This window comes from Truncatella angustata (assembly GCF_020726525.1).
Source record: "Truncatella angustata strain MPI-SDFR-AT-0073 chromosome Unknown BKA67scaffold_7, whole genome shotgun sequence".
NCBI classification, from domain to species: Eukaryota; Fungi; Ascomycota; class Sordariomycetes; order Amphisphaeriales; family Sporocadaceae; genus Truncatella; species Truncatella angustata.
The window spans coordinates 599,707-616,433 of NW_025763387.1; the positions used below are offsets into that span (position 1 = coordinate 599,707).

The following is a 16,727-nucleotide window of genomic DNA, read 5'->3' on the forward strand; positions in this document are numbered from 1 at the left end:
CCCTTTTCTCATTGTATTGACAAAGGGGATCGATCGTCGCTTTTTTCTTCTTCTCTTCCACAATTCACAAACACACACATCCTCTCAGCAATGTCTGAGGTACAGGCTCGATCCCAACCCGCCTCTCGTGGCAGAGGCGGCGGTCGAGGAGGACGAGGTGGTTTCGCCGGCCGCAACGAAGTTCGCACTGGCACCCCCAGACGTACCAACGGCGACAAGTCGACAGATTCCGCTGATGACGATGGCGACATTGCCCAGCTTAGACAGCAGCACGGCGACAAGCTTGAACAGGTCAAGGGCGTATTCCCCGACTGGTCGGACGCCGATATTCTCTATGCTCTGCAGGAAAACGATGGCGACGCAGAGATCGTCGTCCAGAAGATCCTTGAGGGTATGTACATATTACACCCAACCACTGATTGCATCATCCTCCCTCCCTCGCTGCTCATTCATGGGCGGATCACTAACTCACTAACTCACCCACCCCAAAACTCTTCACCACCACCACCCCCTCGTCTCACCCCCCGTCAATGAAAACTCAAAGGCTGACTCAATTGGCCAATCCGCAGGTTCAATTTCGCAATGGGGTGAGGTTTCGAAGCCCAAGAAGGTGACCAAGCCCAAGACCAAGGAGTCGGCTCCCTCATCTGGTTTGACCGAGTCATCGAGAGCCGGTCGCGGTGGGCGCGTGGACGGCGGCCGAGGTGGTCGAGGTGGTCGCGGCGCTGACCGAGCACGCGGCGGCCGAGGCAGAGGTGCTTCCACTCAACCTACTACGAATGGACACCAGGCCAAGGACAAGGAACAGCTCTCTGTTCCTACCGACGAAGCTTCCGCTTGGGGTGCTGCCGCTTCTTCTACCGATGACACAAAGACGAACGAATGGGGCACCTCTGCTTGGGGCTCTACTGATGCTCCCAAAGAGACCACCACAACTGCCACACCTACCCAGTCCACCACCCCCGCCGCCGCCGCCACCGCTACTGCCCCCGTCTCCGCCCCTACTAGCGAGCCCGCTGCACCCAAGGCAAAGACCTGGGCCAGCATGTTGCGACAGTCGACTCAGCCCAAGCCTGCCCCGAAGCCCCAGGAACCTGCTGCTCCCAAGCCTGCCGAGTCCATCGAGCCTCTCCCTGCCGCCGAGCCTGAGTCTGCCGAACCTGAGCCCGCTGTTGAGGAAACTCCCGAAGCACCTGTCGAGGAGCCTACTGCACCCGCTGCTGTCGAAGAGGAGGCCCCCAAGGTTGTCGAGCCCGAAGTTGCTATTCCTCCTTCCGAGGATGATCTGACCAAGAACAACCTTGAGCAGCTTCCCGACGAGTCCCACCCCCCTACCACGGCTACTGCTGCCAGCACCACAGCCGACTCCTGGGACCCTCGTCAAGCTCCTCAGAGCGCAACAGCAACACCTTTGTCTGCTGCGCAAGCTCAGCACCATGGTCAAGCTGCCCGCCCTAACGCCAGCGGCTTTGCCGCAACTGCCTTGAAGGCGACTGAAAGACCCGTTCGCGTGCCTAGCTACCAGCGACGTGTGCTTGAACAAGAGGAGGCTGTCCGTCTGCCCGGTAACCGCGAGGTTGATCGTGCCGCTGTGCAGTTTGGCGCTTTCAACCTGAGTGGCGCCGAGGACGACATTGATGGTGATCGTGAGGAGGCCGAGACTAGAGCTCAACCTCCATTAGACTCTCCCATCCAACCCCGAGCTTCTCTTCCCCCGCCCGTTGCTCAGCCTACTCAGCCGGCATCCATTCCTGACGCCTTCCCTCCCGCCGCTGCACAGAAGCCGGCTACTGCTCTGCCTCAACCTGCTGCCGCCGCTGCTGGTACAGTCCCCTATCACACGTACAATAATATAAATGCCCATGCTAACCCATACACAGCGACCCCTGTAGCCCCTCCTACCGGCCCCGCTGCTGGTTCAGCTGCGCACCGTATGTCGCAGTATCTTCTGGCATATCCTCCTCATACTAACTTGGATGCAGAGTCTTACAATCAGCAATATGGCCGATTTGCTCAGGCCAATACTCAAGATCAGTCCTCCTTCCCACCCAAGCCGTACGACAGCTTCAGCCAGCAACCCGCTACTACTTCTGCCGCTGGTTTCGACAGCTTCCCCGCATCCACCACTCAAGCCCCGACTCAACAGGGCGGTAATGCTTTCAGCTCCGCTCCCAACGACTACTCTTCATACTATACCGCCGACCAGCACAGCCGCGGAAACTACGGCAGCTACTACGGTCAGGGCTACGGTCAGCAACAGGGCGGTCAGGGTCACAACGAGGGTCCCAACTCTCAGCGATCCTTTGGCTCATACAACGCTTCGCAAACCAACGACAGCCTTAGCCAGTACCCCCAGAGTGCTTCTCAGCAGTCACGATATGGTGCCAACGCCGCTGCTGATGCTCATAACAGTGGTCACAACACCCCTAACCCCACTGCTCCTGGCCAGCAGCAGCCATCTGCTCAGAACAACGGCCCTCAATCTAACTTGCACCAGCAGCAACAGCAAGGTCCTGCGGGACACTTCCCCTACCAACACCCATACAACAACAGCCCCTTCTACTCTCAATACATGAACTACTACGGCGCCTACGGTCAGGGTGGATACGGTGGCGGTCCCTACGGCGGCAAGGCTGGTGGTTATGGCCAGCCTCACCAGTACAACCAGTCTCCTTATGAGCACAGCTCCTCCCCTGCCACCAGTGGATTCGCCCAGTCCTCCCTGGCAGGTCGTGACAGTGGCATAGCCTCCAGCATTGACAACTATGGCCGTGCTGGTTCCGCTCAATCTGGCGCTCAAGGTCTTGGCAACAGTGGTTTCGGTGGCGCCCACGACGCTTTCAACCGCGCTGCATCTTCGTACCAATCCCAGGGCGCCCCTGGCTTCAGCGGCCCGAACGCCCAGAGTGGCTCTGCCAACGACGACCTGAAGCCATACGGCGATAGCAAGGTAGCCGGTGGCCCAAGCCCTTCGCTCACTGGAGGTGCTCGCCCTGGCTCAGCTACAAACAACACACCTGGCCAGTCTGGTCTCCCGCCGCCTCAGTCCAGCGGACAAGGCATGGGTGGTTACGGCGGTTACCCAAGCCATCTTCAGGGCCACGGTCTTCACGGTAACCAGACCGGCGGCAGTGGTTTCGGCCAAGGCCAAGGCCACAACAACTATGGTGGCTACGGCAACTATGGTAACAACCAAGGCTTCGGCGGCAACTACGGCCGTGGTTGGGGCAGTAATTACCAGTAGACGCCTACAATTTATTGTATGCCACAAAAGACCATTGGAAGATCAATAATCTAAATATGGTTCTCACGAAGTGTGATGAAAAGCATGAGACTTGAACTGGGACATCGGCATTATGCAAGGCTCTCTTTGGTCTTGTGGTTCTTTTATTTTGCCCTCGTTTGGCTTGGCAGTTTGCATGGACAAAAAGGAAACAACGAAAAGTTTCTCGCGACTTTATTCTGGCTGGCATGTCTGCTTATGGAGATCGATGGTCTTTCGGTTAAAGGGGGCTAAGGCGTGTCATATGTGTACGATTTGGACCACTCACTGCTCGGGGAAGAGCGACAATGGGGAATAGGATGATACTGAAAAATCAAACGTGAATTTCCGTTTGTGTACTCTACTCTAATGTCCTGGTTGATGTTTGGGTGATATGCTTTTGTGTCCTGGATAGTACACTAGTAAATGTGTATTTGTCATCTGTTCTCTGTATGTTCATGGTTAGTCGTGCTGAATAAGGGTCTATGAATTTTCCCTTCTTGCACAGTGTGTCCGCTTTGGTACGGGGTTGGGTTAGAATGACCTGTTATACGTCTAACTATTTTGTCTGAGCTGTTTCTCATAATAGCATTGCTTTGTCTATCTTGGCCATATGCCTCAGCTCCAATTTGATCATATGGAGATCTTTGCTTGAACTCGAACAGCAACAATAATCCGTCTATACCACTGTATTTGTAGGTTGGCCTTCCAGCCACGTGCGGATATTCTTCTTCAGCGTCTCGTTGTAGTTGTAATTTGTGTCTTCGCCACACCACGCAACGTGTGGTGTGGTTACTAGGTTCAGATCCTCCGTACCGGGCGCAAAGAGCGGGCTGTTCTCTGGCGTGGCTGGCTCGGTCGAAAACACATCGGTTGCTGCACCCGCAATCTTCTTCTCCTTCAAAGCCGCCACAAGCGCCCGTTCGTCGACGATCCCGCCCCGGGAAACGTTGATCAGTATCGAGTACCGGGGCATGTCCTCCAGCTCGCCCTCGGCTATCGTGTTGAGCGTCTCAGCCGACCTGGGCAGGCAGAGCACCAACACCGACGACCCCTTAATCACCGTCTCGAAACTGGTCCTGCCCTCCCTGGCCTCCTTCTGGCCCTTCCGGTCCGCAATCAACACCGCCATGCCCAGGGCCTTGGCGATGCTCTCCACCCGCCTCCCCACGGCCCCGTAGCCGATGATCCCCATGACCTCGCTGGGGCACAGCATGGGCGGCTTGCCGTGGGGGCCGTCGAGCGTCCTAAACAGCGGGCCGGCGCCCCACCGCCCGGCCCTCGTCAGGGCGCTGACGAGCGGCACGGAGCGCCGCGTGGCAAAGTAGAGCGCGACGACGTGCTCGGCGACCGTGTTCTCGTTGCACCCGGGGGAGTTGGCGACGTGGATGCCGCGCGCCCGGCACGCCGCCAGATCCACCGTGTCGGTGCCCACGGCCACCACGGCCACCATCTTCAGCCTCGGCGCCACCGCCGCGCTCAGGTGCTCCGCCGACAGCGGCAGTATCGTCATCACCGCGATGTCAGCGTCCTGGAGCCGCTCCGCAACCTCTGACGGCGACGTCCGCGCGTACTCCGCCACCTCGTATGTGTGGCCCTCCGGCATGGAGAACTTGCGCGGCAGGGGCACGAAGCTGGTCTCGAGGGCCACGATCTTGTGGTGGGTTTGGGTTTGGGCTGACGCCATTTTGCGGCTGGTTGGGGTGGTTGGGGTGGATGTGGCGCCTTGTAGACTTTTTGAGATGCGGATGAGGTTTCGTGGTGATGTGGGACGAAACATCAGCTATTATTTATGAGAGAGAGCTGCTGAATCCTGCCAAAGTTTTTCTTCCTGAGGCCCTTTTTCCTTTTTTCCCCTCCTTGTTTGCAGTTAATGCGTTGTCCTCCTCTCTGGAAGACCGAAAATTTCGTATGATGTTATAACCCTCGTTATAGGGAGCAATAGGGAGCGGCCGATAGGTGGTTGATAAGTCGTCTATCTGCGGCATGCGCCCAGCTGCCCCGCAATAAGAAACCACTTTTGTTGCGCCCTTTTGTCACCGGAGCTCGGTCCGGTCAGCATCGGAATGTTTCAATAACTTTGAAGTCCGTGTATCGTCAGACTTCTGAGAAGGTTAACTTCGAAGTCTGTGTCCTCAGTTGCGGTGTATCTTCGCCTTCGTTACGCATAGGCGTCTTTGCGACCTGGAGCAGCCGTGTCGAGTTCCGCAATAGGATGAAGCAAGCGTCCACCGCTATAAAGGATATGTTTCGTTTTCGATCGTCTAACTCGCCTCGAAAGTTTTCTTTTCAAGGCTGGAACGTCGCAGTCATATTGCTGGTGTCATTCACCGGTCCCCGCAGGTGTAAGACATGCAGATGATGTGTCGATTGCAACTCATAAGTCATAGTATATCCTACGATGAGAATATGGCGGGCTCAAAATGCTCGATCTGCGTGACGGATTGCCACAAACAAGAGCGGGCCTGGAGCGTGGAGAAGAAGGCATCGATACTGCAGTCTGGCCCATGACTTACTCCAGCAAAGGATCCGGACCTGGCTGGGGGTCATGACGCGCCCCATCTTGCCAGAAGTTTGCATGGGCTTATGCCTTACGAGCCATCAGGCGGTAATCATCCTCGACGTGTTCTAGATATCCTTGGCAAGTATGATGCGCGTCAATACGATCCCTCAAAGAAGCAGCAATCTTGCAGCTGAGAAGTCGACAATCTGACTGAAATTGCTGTGACGATAGTAGTTACCTGGTAAAATTGAGTGGAAAATGGCAAAGCGGTGTGTTGAGCATACCTGCTCCCATCGCTTGCCGAGAAGGCTCGGTACCGCTTACAAGTACTTCTACCATGATGGCAAATGCAATACACGTTCATGGGTCGGTGCTTGAAGCTCCTGCATTGCGTAGGCATGCACGGTGCAAGATGCACGACGAGGATTGGCTTAACCTTAGGTTGTTGCAGTGGTTCAATACTTGCATAATGGGAAAACTGGACACTAGATACTGACTTACACATTCTACTTAGAGCCTCAACCACCGATCTAGGACACTACATGTACGTCCGTTGAAGAACAAAGCGTCGAGGAATAAGCGCTAACTTAGACATACGGTGTTGTCGTATCTATATTTGCTTAACCTAGGTTAGTGCCTTGCGATTTCAACGGTTCCTCGTGCAGGAACTCCGTTCAAGCAAGATGAAACCCAACCAAAGTATTGCCGGTGTATGCAAAGGGAAATATGACAAGTTCACGGGCTAGATATGTGGAAGTGACTGTACTATGAAACTAATATAGCCATGTCCCCGGCTTCCTTTGTGTCTTCCTTTGTGTCTTCCTCATTCAGGCCCTGTTGAGACTTGGTTGATGGCGGACATGTTCATCCGATTGGCCATGGTGACTCCCACTCCCACAACCCAGTGGGCAGGTGTCTTTCAACAAGTCTGCGGGGAAAGTGGAGTTTAACCCATGTTGTGACACAGGCAGCCCTACCGGCCGAGCAGGCGATTAACTTAGGTGCATTTGCGCCACTAAAGGAAGGGTCGCATTCGTCGTCCATTGGCTAGGATGCAATGGCTGAATCAAGCACCCTACGAAGCATACTCCTCGTGTGTTGAGTATGTATTGCAATTCAGGTATTCAAGCTGGGGCCTGCAATGTTGTATGAACCAGGCAGCATTTCTATGGAGCAGGGGCTATGTTTAGTAGAGATGTTTGACAGGGAGCTCTAAGGTCCCGCACCGGCAACCCGGCAGTTAATAGCAAGGGTGCGCAGCATGGAAAGCTCCAGTTTCACAGTGGCCATGACCTCATCGTACTCCAAATTTACAGCGTGCCTTGCAGCCCAGCAGTGGTTTGATTCAGCAGTCAGATCACTCCACTGATTCCACGCATGATTGACAACACAACTCACGTTGGCCCATGTCATACCGGTTTTGCTCGTAAAACCGCATCATCCTCAATGCCGTTATCCGGTAGCCTTCCTAGCCCCAAATCGAGTCAGCTCTAGATTGTTCTTTGGGAAACTGGAACAAATAGTGTCCGCCCTCAGCAACAACATGTTCTGCCGCATCTCTTCTGGGAACCAAACACATCAGTCAAACTTTCCCGCCGGAATCTGTGGGCCTGACACCTGCGAGAATGCCATCCCACAACGACTTTGAAGACGACGCGGCTCGGAGGAGCTATGTCGGTCCTCATTCGGGGAAGCACCCAATCCCAACCATTCAGGGCTATCGTGAGCGGAGGAAGGAGCTTGACAGCGATAACGAGCTGGCAGAGAACTTGCAACATGAACCCGCGGATGACTCAAAACCAAAGCGAGCTTTTGACTCGGTAAAAGCCATCTTCAATGATCAAGATTCACCAAAGTCACACCATGATCCGTATCCGGCAACCAACCGCAATTACGCGGTTCCGCCTGGCGAAGAGGGGCGGAGTGTTGGGCCAGCGAATAGCCAGGTTGAGGCTCAACAGGCCAGCCAGTCTGACCTGCAACAAGACGAACCAGACTCACAAAGGAAACCAAAGGGCAGCGGTGACGGCAAGAAGCAAGAAAAAACAGCCACGGAGGCAGCAGCTAGTGCCGTGGATCCCAAGGAGAAAAGGAAAGTCATGAAGAAGACCAAGCGACATGGAGGGGGGCGCGAAGTCACTGACCCAGTCACACATCTACCAATTATAATCCATGACCAAACAGATAAAGACCTCAATGCAGCACCTGAGAATGAAGCAGAGCCTGGAACGGACCACTTCACAGCTACTGGACCACAAGGCGCAGCAAAGTCAAGAGACGAGCTCGACGAAGAGCAACTCCGTCTCCAGCGAGGGTTCAATGGCACTCGGAAGCTTTTTCCGCCTCCTGATCTCGAGGATCTGCAAAAAGAGTTGGCCTCGGTTTACCAGCAAGCCGTTTACTGGGGTTTCGTTTTTGTTGGAGTCGCCACTGCCCTAGTATTCATCATCCCATCTCTCTGGGGACGCTGGTACCCACAGTTATCAACACTTATAGGACTCCTTTGCTTCGCCCTTTTGGTTGCTGCCACAGCTTACGGCATGGGTCAATGGATCAACACGAAAGTCAACGCAGTCTTCGAGGACGAGACTTGGGACGCTGCTCGTGCTGAGGAGGAAGAACTTGATCCAGAGACTGTACTGCCTGAATCAGTGCAGTGGCTCAATCGCCTTCTTGCGTCCATCTGGCCTTTGGTCAACCCCGATCTGTTTTCTTCTTTAATTGACATGATCGAAGATGTCATGCAGGCATCGCTGCCGAAAGTCATCAAGATGGTCAGCGTTGACGATATGGGGCAGGGGAATGAATCTATTCGTATACTCGGCGTCCGCTGGCTTCCTACAGGTGCCGCAAGCAAGACAGTCTCCTCCGGAGGAAAGTTGGAAGGCCCCAATAAAAAGTCTCAAAGCGATAGGACAGACGCACAGAACGAACAAGAACAGGACGAAAACGACAGGACTGATAAGGGGGCTAGCAAGGAGGGTGATGAGAAAAACGAGCAGGAGGACCAAGATCAAGTTGCGATCCGAGAAGGTATGGAAGCCGAGGAGGGCGATTTCATCAACCTTGAACTTGCTTTCTCGTACCGAGCCCGCTCTTCAGGCAAGTCAATCACTCAGAAGGCTAAGAGCGCCCACATGATGCTCAAGTTCTATCTGCCTGGTGGTATTGCTGTGCCCGTGTGGGTGGAGCTGCGCGGAATTGTTGGAACCATGCGGCTTAGACTACAGCTTACGGTCAGTGGCCTACCCGACTTCTCTATGAAGCTATTACTGACACAAATAGCCCGATCCGCCTTTCATCAGCCTTTGTACTATCACATTCCTAGGACAGCCCAAGGCCTCGATGGCCTGTATACCATTGTCGAAACACAGTCTCAACGTTATGGATGTTCCTTTGATTTCCTCATTTGTGCAATCTGCTATCGACGCCGCTCTGGCTGAGTACGTTGCACCAAAGAGTTTGACCCTCAACCTGAAGGATATGTTAGTTGGGGATGACTTCAAGAAGGACACGATAAGCAAAGGAGTCGTCCTGATTTTCATCAAGAGAGCTCGCGGTTTTAAGCAGGGAGATGGTGGTATCGGACCGATGCAAGGGGCCAGTGATGCTTACGTTACTGTCTCTTGGGGAAAGTTTGGCAAACCAGTCGCTTCAACTCGAATCATCATGGACGACCAAAGCCCCGACTGGAACGAGTACGCTACAATTCTCGTCTCCCCGGAAGAATTGAACGCGGAAGAAAAGTTGCGCTTGCAATTGTGGGATTCCGACAGATGGACTGCAGACGACGACCTAGGTCGAGTCGAGTTGGATTTGAAATCCTTGATCCACAATCCAGAGTCCCATAACAAGATCCAGAAACGCGAAGATCGCTTTACCGGCCAAGACCCAGATGAGGAAATGGCTGGCTCTCTTACTTGGAGTGTCGGATACTTCACCAAGACGAGGATTCAGCAATACCAGCTCGAGCAGCAAACTGTTGATGATACGATCAGGACAAAAGAGCAACTCAGAGACCACGTTTCACAATTATCCGAGCACAAATTGCGAGAAGCTGATAAATCTTCTGATGATGACGAGCTGCACCAACAGAAGGCTCAGGACTACCGGGAACTAGAGGACGCAATGATAATCTCGGCACCGCCATCTGACGAATTTCCGTCAGGTATTCTCAGTGTGCAAATCCATAACATTACCAGTCTTGAGGTGCAAAAATTGCGGAAGCAGGATAAGCACAACGAAGGAAAAGAAGACCAGGAAGACGAGTCCGAAAGAGACGACGACATGCCGGACAGTTATTGCACGATTATTCTCAACCATAAGAAGACCTACAAGACACGTACTAAGCCGAAAAACTCCAAGCCTTTTTTCAATGCAGGTATGGAGCGCTTCATCCGAGACTGGCGTACCACGGAAGTCATTGTCAGTGTACGAGACGCTCGCGAGCGCGAAGACGACCCGTTGATCGGAATGGTATATTTGCCTCTTGCCAAGGTCTTTGAACACAGGACTCAAATTATGGAGTCCTACCCGCTGGTAGGAGGCATCGGCTATGGAAGAGCGCGCATAAGTATGGTATGGCGAAGCGTTGAGATGAAACTCCCTCAGCACTTGCGAGGCTGGGATTATGGTACACTCGAAGTGAGGGGTGCAATTACGGCCAAGTCAGGTCTACCTGATGAAATCTTGAAGCATAGGATCAAGATTCGCACCAACGTGGGTAAGACTAAGTTTTATGGCGAAGGTGGCCGATGGATGGTCAAAGGAAAGGACGAATCGGAGAGTGCGTTCCTCGCTGTGCGCAAGAGATATTCATCTCCTCTCGTAATCGAGTTCCGCAAGTCAGCGCTTGGCCCTGATAGCACTATTGCATTTGCTGTACTGTGGCTTCAAGAGCTTGTTGACGAAGAAGACGAAGTACACATAATGAAGGTTTGGAAAGGTGGTAAAGATCAGCTTAAGAAGGCTGAATCGTGTTATGGCTACACAGGCCTGGAAGAGGGCGAGCAGCCATTAGGCGAGCTCGAAATTCCGCTCAAGTTCTGGAGAGGTTTATCTGGTTTCCACAAGGGCTATGCTGCCAAGGTCAAGAATGGTGACATGCGCCAGGTAATGGAGTGCTTGGACACTATCAGCGACGAGAATCTCAAGGAGGATGGCGAGTTTGACGATACCGATGATGATTCGGACTCATTTGATGAGAGATGCGATAGCCAGGCGAAGAAAAAGCTCAAGGTCCACACCAATGACGACTCGTCCGATTCTTCATCAGATGACGACAAGGGCCACTCCAATTCATCATCAAATGTTTCAATATCGGGGTTCAAAAAGGTCAAGAACATACTCCGTAACCCCGTTGAAGGGACCATCGATACAGCTACCTCGGTCCTGGCACCGGGGCATGTTGACTCCAACGATGGGTCAAGAGGCCTCAGAAATCAGATGAGAGACTACAAAGACCATCACAAGCAGCTACATCGAAAGCACCACGGTATTATGCAGTGGCGTGTAGCACGCCAAGCTGATCACATGGGAGGGAAAATGAGCAGGCTTAAGGGAAAGATTGAGAATGCTTTTAGTCACACTGAGAAGGACACTGGTGTCGAGACCGAGGTTTGACGGATGTAATGAATATGAGTAGTATGAATCCCAGTGCTGTGTACGAAGTTGTTGGTCATTACAAAGTCTACCGTTCAATTCTTATCCACTGAGCAATGTATGATACAGGGTCTCGAATTCAATCAGGTTGTAATCAAGTCTAGTTATTGAGAGAAGTAAGTAATATGACATGGCATAAGCTACCTTGTCGCAGTCATGTCGATATACATTAAAATCCATTATCATTGCATATCATTTTGTATCTACGGCTTATCACTCCTACCACCCTTATTGGTTGTCCTACCAGGGTTTCCTTTGCTGCCGCTGTCTGTTGTACCATCTGCAGTATTCCTGCCCCATCTCTTAGTCCCTAGACTTGCCGCCAGTCTTCTTGATCCTGCTATTGTAGCTTTGCTGATCTTCGTCGGCATCGACTGACTCGTCGTCGTCCCCTGCGTCTTCATTCTGTGTGCTTTTGGCAACCGCCTGCTCGAGCTCCCAGTTGTGTTCCCGTAAGTGTAGCGAAATGTGGTTCGTAAGTTGGTTCTTCGCCTTTTCACAGCCATTCCAGCGACAATTGTGCGAGTCGTTGTTGTTGTGCATGGCGATCAGGTGCCTGGCGATACCTGACGTGTCTTTGAACGGCTTGTTGCGATCTTGACAGCCGTCGATCCAGCACTCCAATGTGTGCGTGGCCTGGTGACGCTTTGTGTGATCTTGCGACGCGCAGCCCGGGTAGGGACAGCCCATGGGCTTACGATCCCTAGTGCTGGACGGCGGATTCGCCGCGGGCGGTGCGCTTGCATGAGGGGTTTTCTTTGGTGCATGGTCAACCTGAAGTGGCAGCTGAGGTGCCAACAAAGAGTCGCTAGGGCCAGGAAGAGCGTTCGGCATAGTGCTTGACTGGAGGGATTTTGTAGACCATGCCGTCGAAAGTGTTGTCGTCCACGATGCGGCTTTTCTGGCGCTCTTGCTTGTCGGCAAAGTCATGTTGCTCGCTAGGTTTTTTACTTTCTTTGACGACACCCTCAGAAGTAGCGATCTCCTCATATTCGTGTTGATCATGTGGTTCAAAATTGCCATCCACACTCTCTTCTATGACATTCTTCTGCTGCGCAGTAACATGATCGTTTTCGTATGGTTGCTTCTCCACTGCCGGCAAGAGACGCGGTTCGGTCATGTTGCTGTGATTGTTCTCGTATTGACCTTTATCTCCAGCATTTAGTTCGTTTTCACCATCACTGGTGTTACTATGCAAGGGCTTCTCTACTAATATGCTGGTCAGCGGTGTCTCTTCAAGCGTAAAATAATCCTCTGTCTACAGAGGCGATTCTTCGCCTGGAAGTTTCGCACTGGTCTACACATGTTATCTTAGTAATTAAAAACGTCCCGTGATTACTACATATTTCAGAAAAATACTCACAGCCTGACTTTTGTCTTGCCAAGCCCTCTCTTCCAAAACTCTGATAGCCTCGTCGAACCGGCTTTTCTGCCAAGGAAATAGACCTAAGTCGACACCAAACATGTCCGGTAGTTCCTTCAACTCGTTAGGCGCCATTGCACGGCTTTCACGTGCTTTTTAACGCCAAGCTGGATAGCATACAAGACAGACGTATTATGTTGTTCAATAATGAGGAGCTGGGTAGTTACGTGTAGAGTGGTCAAACATAACAAGTGGTAACCAGTTCCATATCAGAGCAGCCGATGCAAAAATTGATTCATAGGCTTACGACCTACTGGTAGAATACCAATGCGTCACAACAAAGCCTGTTGGTCGTTTTTGGTTACCAACAAATAAATTGAGTTCGCCTGTTTTCCGCATTAGCAAATTTTGTTGTCCAGACATTACACCCGTTTGTTCTTAGTGGGAAACGTTCGAAAGTCTCATTAAGAAGTTGTACGTGTCCTATGAATTACGATTAAAGAATAAGAAAACCTTTTGGAGGTCATGAGACATAGTTTTATATATTGTGTAAACTCACATAAATCTTTTAGGATTGTATGGAATGTTTATATTGTAAAAGAAAATCATGCGAACTGCCATGGGAGCATGATTTAAATCTTCACAAACAGTCAATGACTATAGATACAACCTAAGCACTTTGATTGTGAGTTTCCACAAGCTCTCTTCTTTGTCCAGGTCATAAGCATAGGCTTTGACTCCTTGAATGCCGGGAATGAGAGGTGAAGGCCGTGCCACTGCACAATCCTCTAGATACTTACCGCCTTTTCCTTCCCATTCTTTACTAAGCGCAGCTACCATTGTGGTTGCAGCACCTTGCTCGGGACTCTTCATCCACTTCATCAATTGTTCATTCTCTGTCCAGCTCTGCTTAGCTGCCTCTGACATGTTTTTCTGCAAGTTTGTAATGATTCCTCCAGGCATAACACTGAGAGCATGAAGACCTTGCTGTCCGTAGTACCTGTCAACGTAATTGGCCATATACATCTGAGCCAGCTTGCTCTGCCCGTATGCTTTGGTTGAGTCATAGGCACCGCCTGATTCGAGATTGAAATCGTCAAACTGGATCTCGGATGCATGATGACCACTGCTAGCGACTTGAACCAGACGTGAGTTGAACTCCGGCCTTGAGGCTTTGAGCATGGCATCTTTGAGCAGCCAGAACAAGAGAAAATGGCCGAGAAAATTGGTCGCCAGATGGCTCTCAAAGCCGTCAATCGACTCCTCCCGCTGTGGGATAGCCATAATTCCAGCATTACAGATGAGTATATTGAGAGTATGTGATCTGGCCAGGAAAGCAGCAGAGGCTTCACGGACGGACTCCATAGAACTTATATCACATTCAAGAAGCTCAACCCGCCCAGGTTCGAGAAATGAACCACATGCAGTCTGTCCCTTCTCAAGAGACCGCACGGCAAGAAAAACATGCGCTCCCGTTGCCGCCAAAGCGCGAGCTGTTTCGATGCCTATGCCCGAAGAGGCACCAGTCACCAAGACTACCTGAGTAAATATTAAGCACAAATGAGCAAATGTTTTCTGAAAGAGGTTTTGTACTTTGTCTTTCATTTGTCCCAATCTATTTTCGTCCTTTACAATCTGCAATGCAGTCGGCCGGGCATCGCCAGCGCCATTCGGGTGGCTGTGAGATTTTGCATATTGATCCATCGGTAGCGAGGTACTTCTGCAGAAGAAAGGATTGGAAGGGTGGTGCTAATTCCTGCCCTTTTTGTGTCCAGTATAATGGTGATGAGCTAATAAATATGGTATACAAGATGTGCTGTAATAAGTGGTTTTCGACGGGCTGGCCCCTTGAGGTCTATGTATATTTGGAAAAAGAATCTTCATAACGAAACAAAACCAACCCTGCATCGGAGGTTTGTATTATTGACCGGAGTTGAATGCATGAATGGCAGCCTATTCTGGAATGATGTATCATTGTCGTAAGGTTGCTAGGTCGCGACTCTGACTGGTGCTATGATCCTAATCGAGTAAATGCAAAGCTTGGCATTTCAAGTATCATGGCGATGCGCAATAACCCCGCAGTACGTAGTCCATGTTGGGCTTCCAAGCGTGCCCGCAATATTCTCTTGATTGATCGATTATGTTAGTCAACCAGAGTACTTTCTCGTCCTGAGAATTTGAGGTGATTGGACATGATCTGCCAACTGGCATAGAGTGGCGGTACTATGCACTCGCTTTTTGTGGTGTGATCAGCGTCTGGCAACCAACGGGATATATCCTGTATTCGCTTTGGGCCCGCAAATACGGCAACCATCTGCCTTAAAAACCCATTCATTGAGTTCAGTTTGGACATGCCTCCTTGCAACTTCACTAGTCGCACTACAGCATCCATGTGGTGCTTGCAGGTTGCAGTGTCTCCCATAGCGAGCTACACAGAATCAGCAACAGATTGGGTGTTTATGGCTGAGAGGTAGGCACTTACCTCATCCGAAGCCAACTGCAGTACCCTCGGTATTGTAGTCTCGACGAGCTTAGGTTCAGTTGCCAATGCTGATATGGCATCATTGACCAGTCTTAAACATCTCATTTTGTAGTATAAAGCCATCTGGTAGTATCGCTTGTTGCCCGTCAATATGAAAAGGCTACGACAGGCATACAGAAGCACGCCACTCAACATTCCTTCGTCCCCAATTGCTGTAGGCACCCATTGTGTAGCTATGCACTTCAAGTAAAGTTCAGGATCTGAGAATGGTGGACCGTGGCGCGTTTCTAAAGGCACTACTACTCGAAAATCTATAACCAGTTTAAGCCCCACAGAAAACTCGAAGTTTTGACGTGCAATTCAAGGGTAGATACTTACAGTGGTCAAACAAGCGACGCTCGTCGAGAGAGAGGGTTTTGCAGAAACTATCGAAAGGGTCCGAATGATTGTTGCTCGGCAAAGCGAAGAGAATCTCTTGATGGTATATATTTTCAACCGTGCAGCTTGCAAAGCCAATTGAAAGTCCCTGATTGGGATGGTTGTCATCGTAGCTATGCTTGGAACGGTTCCCTTGGGTTTGGTACTCATGCATCCGCTGCCGCCGTACCTTCGCATGGGCCGCTTTAGCAGCCTGTGATCTTGTCGTTCTCTTGTCGGAACTGGTTCTCGGCTTTTCTGGCCCTGCGAAATTAATGAACTGTACACTCCTGCAACCGTGTCAGCCGCCAAAGCCACTAGTTTCTGCTGGAAAAAAGGCAGTCCCACTTCATTTGAATTTCCGGTTCCACTGCTCTACGTCTTGGTGTCCAGGTTTTGGCAGGTGATTGTTGTAATTCTACGAAGGAACAAAGTACTCGAGTCGTCCCAACTGAGATGGGTAGATGGGACGGCAGTGGGCAGTACGGATTAACAACAGACCATATCGAGCTAGCTTGACATGGTTTCACTGTGCTTATTTAGGCAAATGCAAAGATTGGCATTTCAAAGAGAGTTGCAAATCTAAAAATGAAGCTCCACCCAAATACCGAGGGCAGGGCTGTCACAGATCAGCCGGAGCGGAGCATAAAACGGTCTAACGGGTGGAATTTTTCTCTAACCTTAGGTAGATAAGGGGTAATGGGTATCACCCCAGCAGTGATATACACCGGGATGACGCTGCATTTACGATATGTTGACAAACCGATTAATGAATGGGTAGGATTCTCGTAGAATTAGACTCACGATGGTGGTTTGTACTATGTATGTACAGGGGGCAGGAGATATAATTATGTGGGCCACCACTGTCGGCGTCTGCCGATGGGTCCATACAGTCTGGATCCACCGTATTTGCATCACTGTACCCCTGACTTGTGGGATAGCCATTCCATGATTCCCGTCTTCACATCATATCTCGCAGATCGGTAAATCATCCTGGGATACGCATCTCCTGTTGCAGGCCTCCAAAATGCGGCTATAC

General features: G+C 51.3%; 6 protein-coding genes across 6 annotated transcripts; 2 read left to right on the forward strand and 4 right to left on the reverse strand.

The window, feature by feature from the left end:
* Nucleotides 1-90: 90 nt before the first annotated feature.
* Nucleotides 91-3,244, forward strand: BKA67DRAFT_661392 (uncharacterized protein; the record flags this gene model as incomplete). The annotated part of the gene is made up of 4 exons (XM_046107802.1): nt 91-391; nt 570-1,823; nt 1,881-1,931; nt 1,983-3,244. 4 exons carry the CDS (start codon nt 91-93, stop codon nt 3,242-3,244), a joined length of 2,868 nt encoding a protein of 955 aa, XP_045954920.1.
* A 697-nt stretch (nt 3,245-3,941) lies between these two features.
* On the reverse strand, nt 3,942-4,949 carry BKA67DRAFT_538453 (glycerate dehydrogenase; the record flags this gene model as incomplete). The annotated part of the gene is made up of 1 exon (XM_046100469.1): nt 3,942-4,949. The coding sequence occupies one exon, from the start codon at nt 4,947-4,949 to the stop codon at nt 3,942-3,944; it is 1,008 nt and encodes a 335-aa protein (XP_045954921.1).
* A 2,176-nt stretch (nt 4,950-7,125) lies between these two features.
* On the forward strand, nt 7,126-11,633 carry BKA67DRAFT_608929 (uncharacterized protein). Its single transcript, XM_046105375.1, has 2 exons — nt 7,126-9,001; nt 9,051-11,633. Exons 1-2 carry the CDS (start codon nt 7,391-7,393, stop codon nt 11,385-11,387), a joined length of 3,948 nt encoding a protein of 1,315 aa, XP_045954922.1. The 5' UTR covers nt 7,126-7,390; the 3' UTR covers nt 11,388-11,633.
* BKA67DRAFT_574741 (uncharacterized protein) lies at nt 11,632-12,445 on the reverse strand. Its single transcript, XM_046103444.1, has one exon. It carries the CDS (start codon nt 12,429-12,431, stop codon nt 11,730-11,732), a length of 702 nt encoding a protein of 233 aa, XP_045954923.1. The 5' UTR covers nt 12,432-12,445; the 3' UTR covers nt 11,632-11,729.
* A 1,001-nt stretch (nt 12,446-13,446) lies between these two features.
* On the reverse strand, nt 13,447-14,493 carry BKA67DRAFT_594031 (short chain dehydrogenase; the record flags this gene model as incomplete). The annotated part of the gene is made up of 2 exons (XM_046105012.1): nt 13,447-14,328; nt 14,383-14,493. 2 exons carry the CDS (start codon nt 14,491-14,493, stop codon nt 13,447-13,449), a joined length of 993 nt encoding a protein of 330 aa, XP_045954924.1.
* Nucleotides 14,494-14,712: 219 nt separating this feature from the next.
* On the reverse strand, nt 14,713-16,445 carry BKA67DRAFT_363487 (uncharacterized protein). The gene is made up of 5 exons (XM_046096437.1): nt 16,369-16,445; nt 16,037-16,307; nt 15,650-15,978; nt 15,272-15,582; nt 14,713-15,217 (listed from the first exon to the last, which is right to left on the reverse strand). Exons 2-5 carry the CDS (start codon nt 16,039-16,041, stop codon nt 14,933-14,935), a joined length of 930 nt encoding a protein of 309 aa, XP_045954925.1. The 5' UTR covers nt 16,042-16,307; nt 16,369-16,445; the 3' UTR covers nt 14,713-14,932.
* Nucleotides 16,446-16,727: the final 282 nt, after the last annotated feature.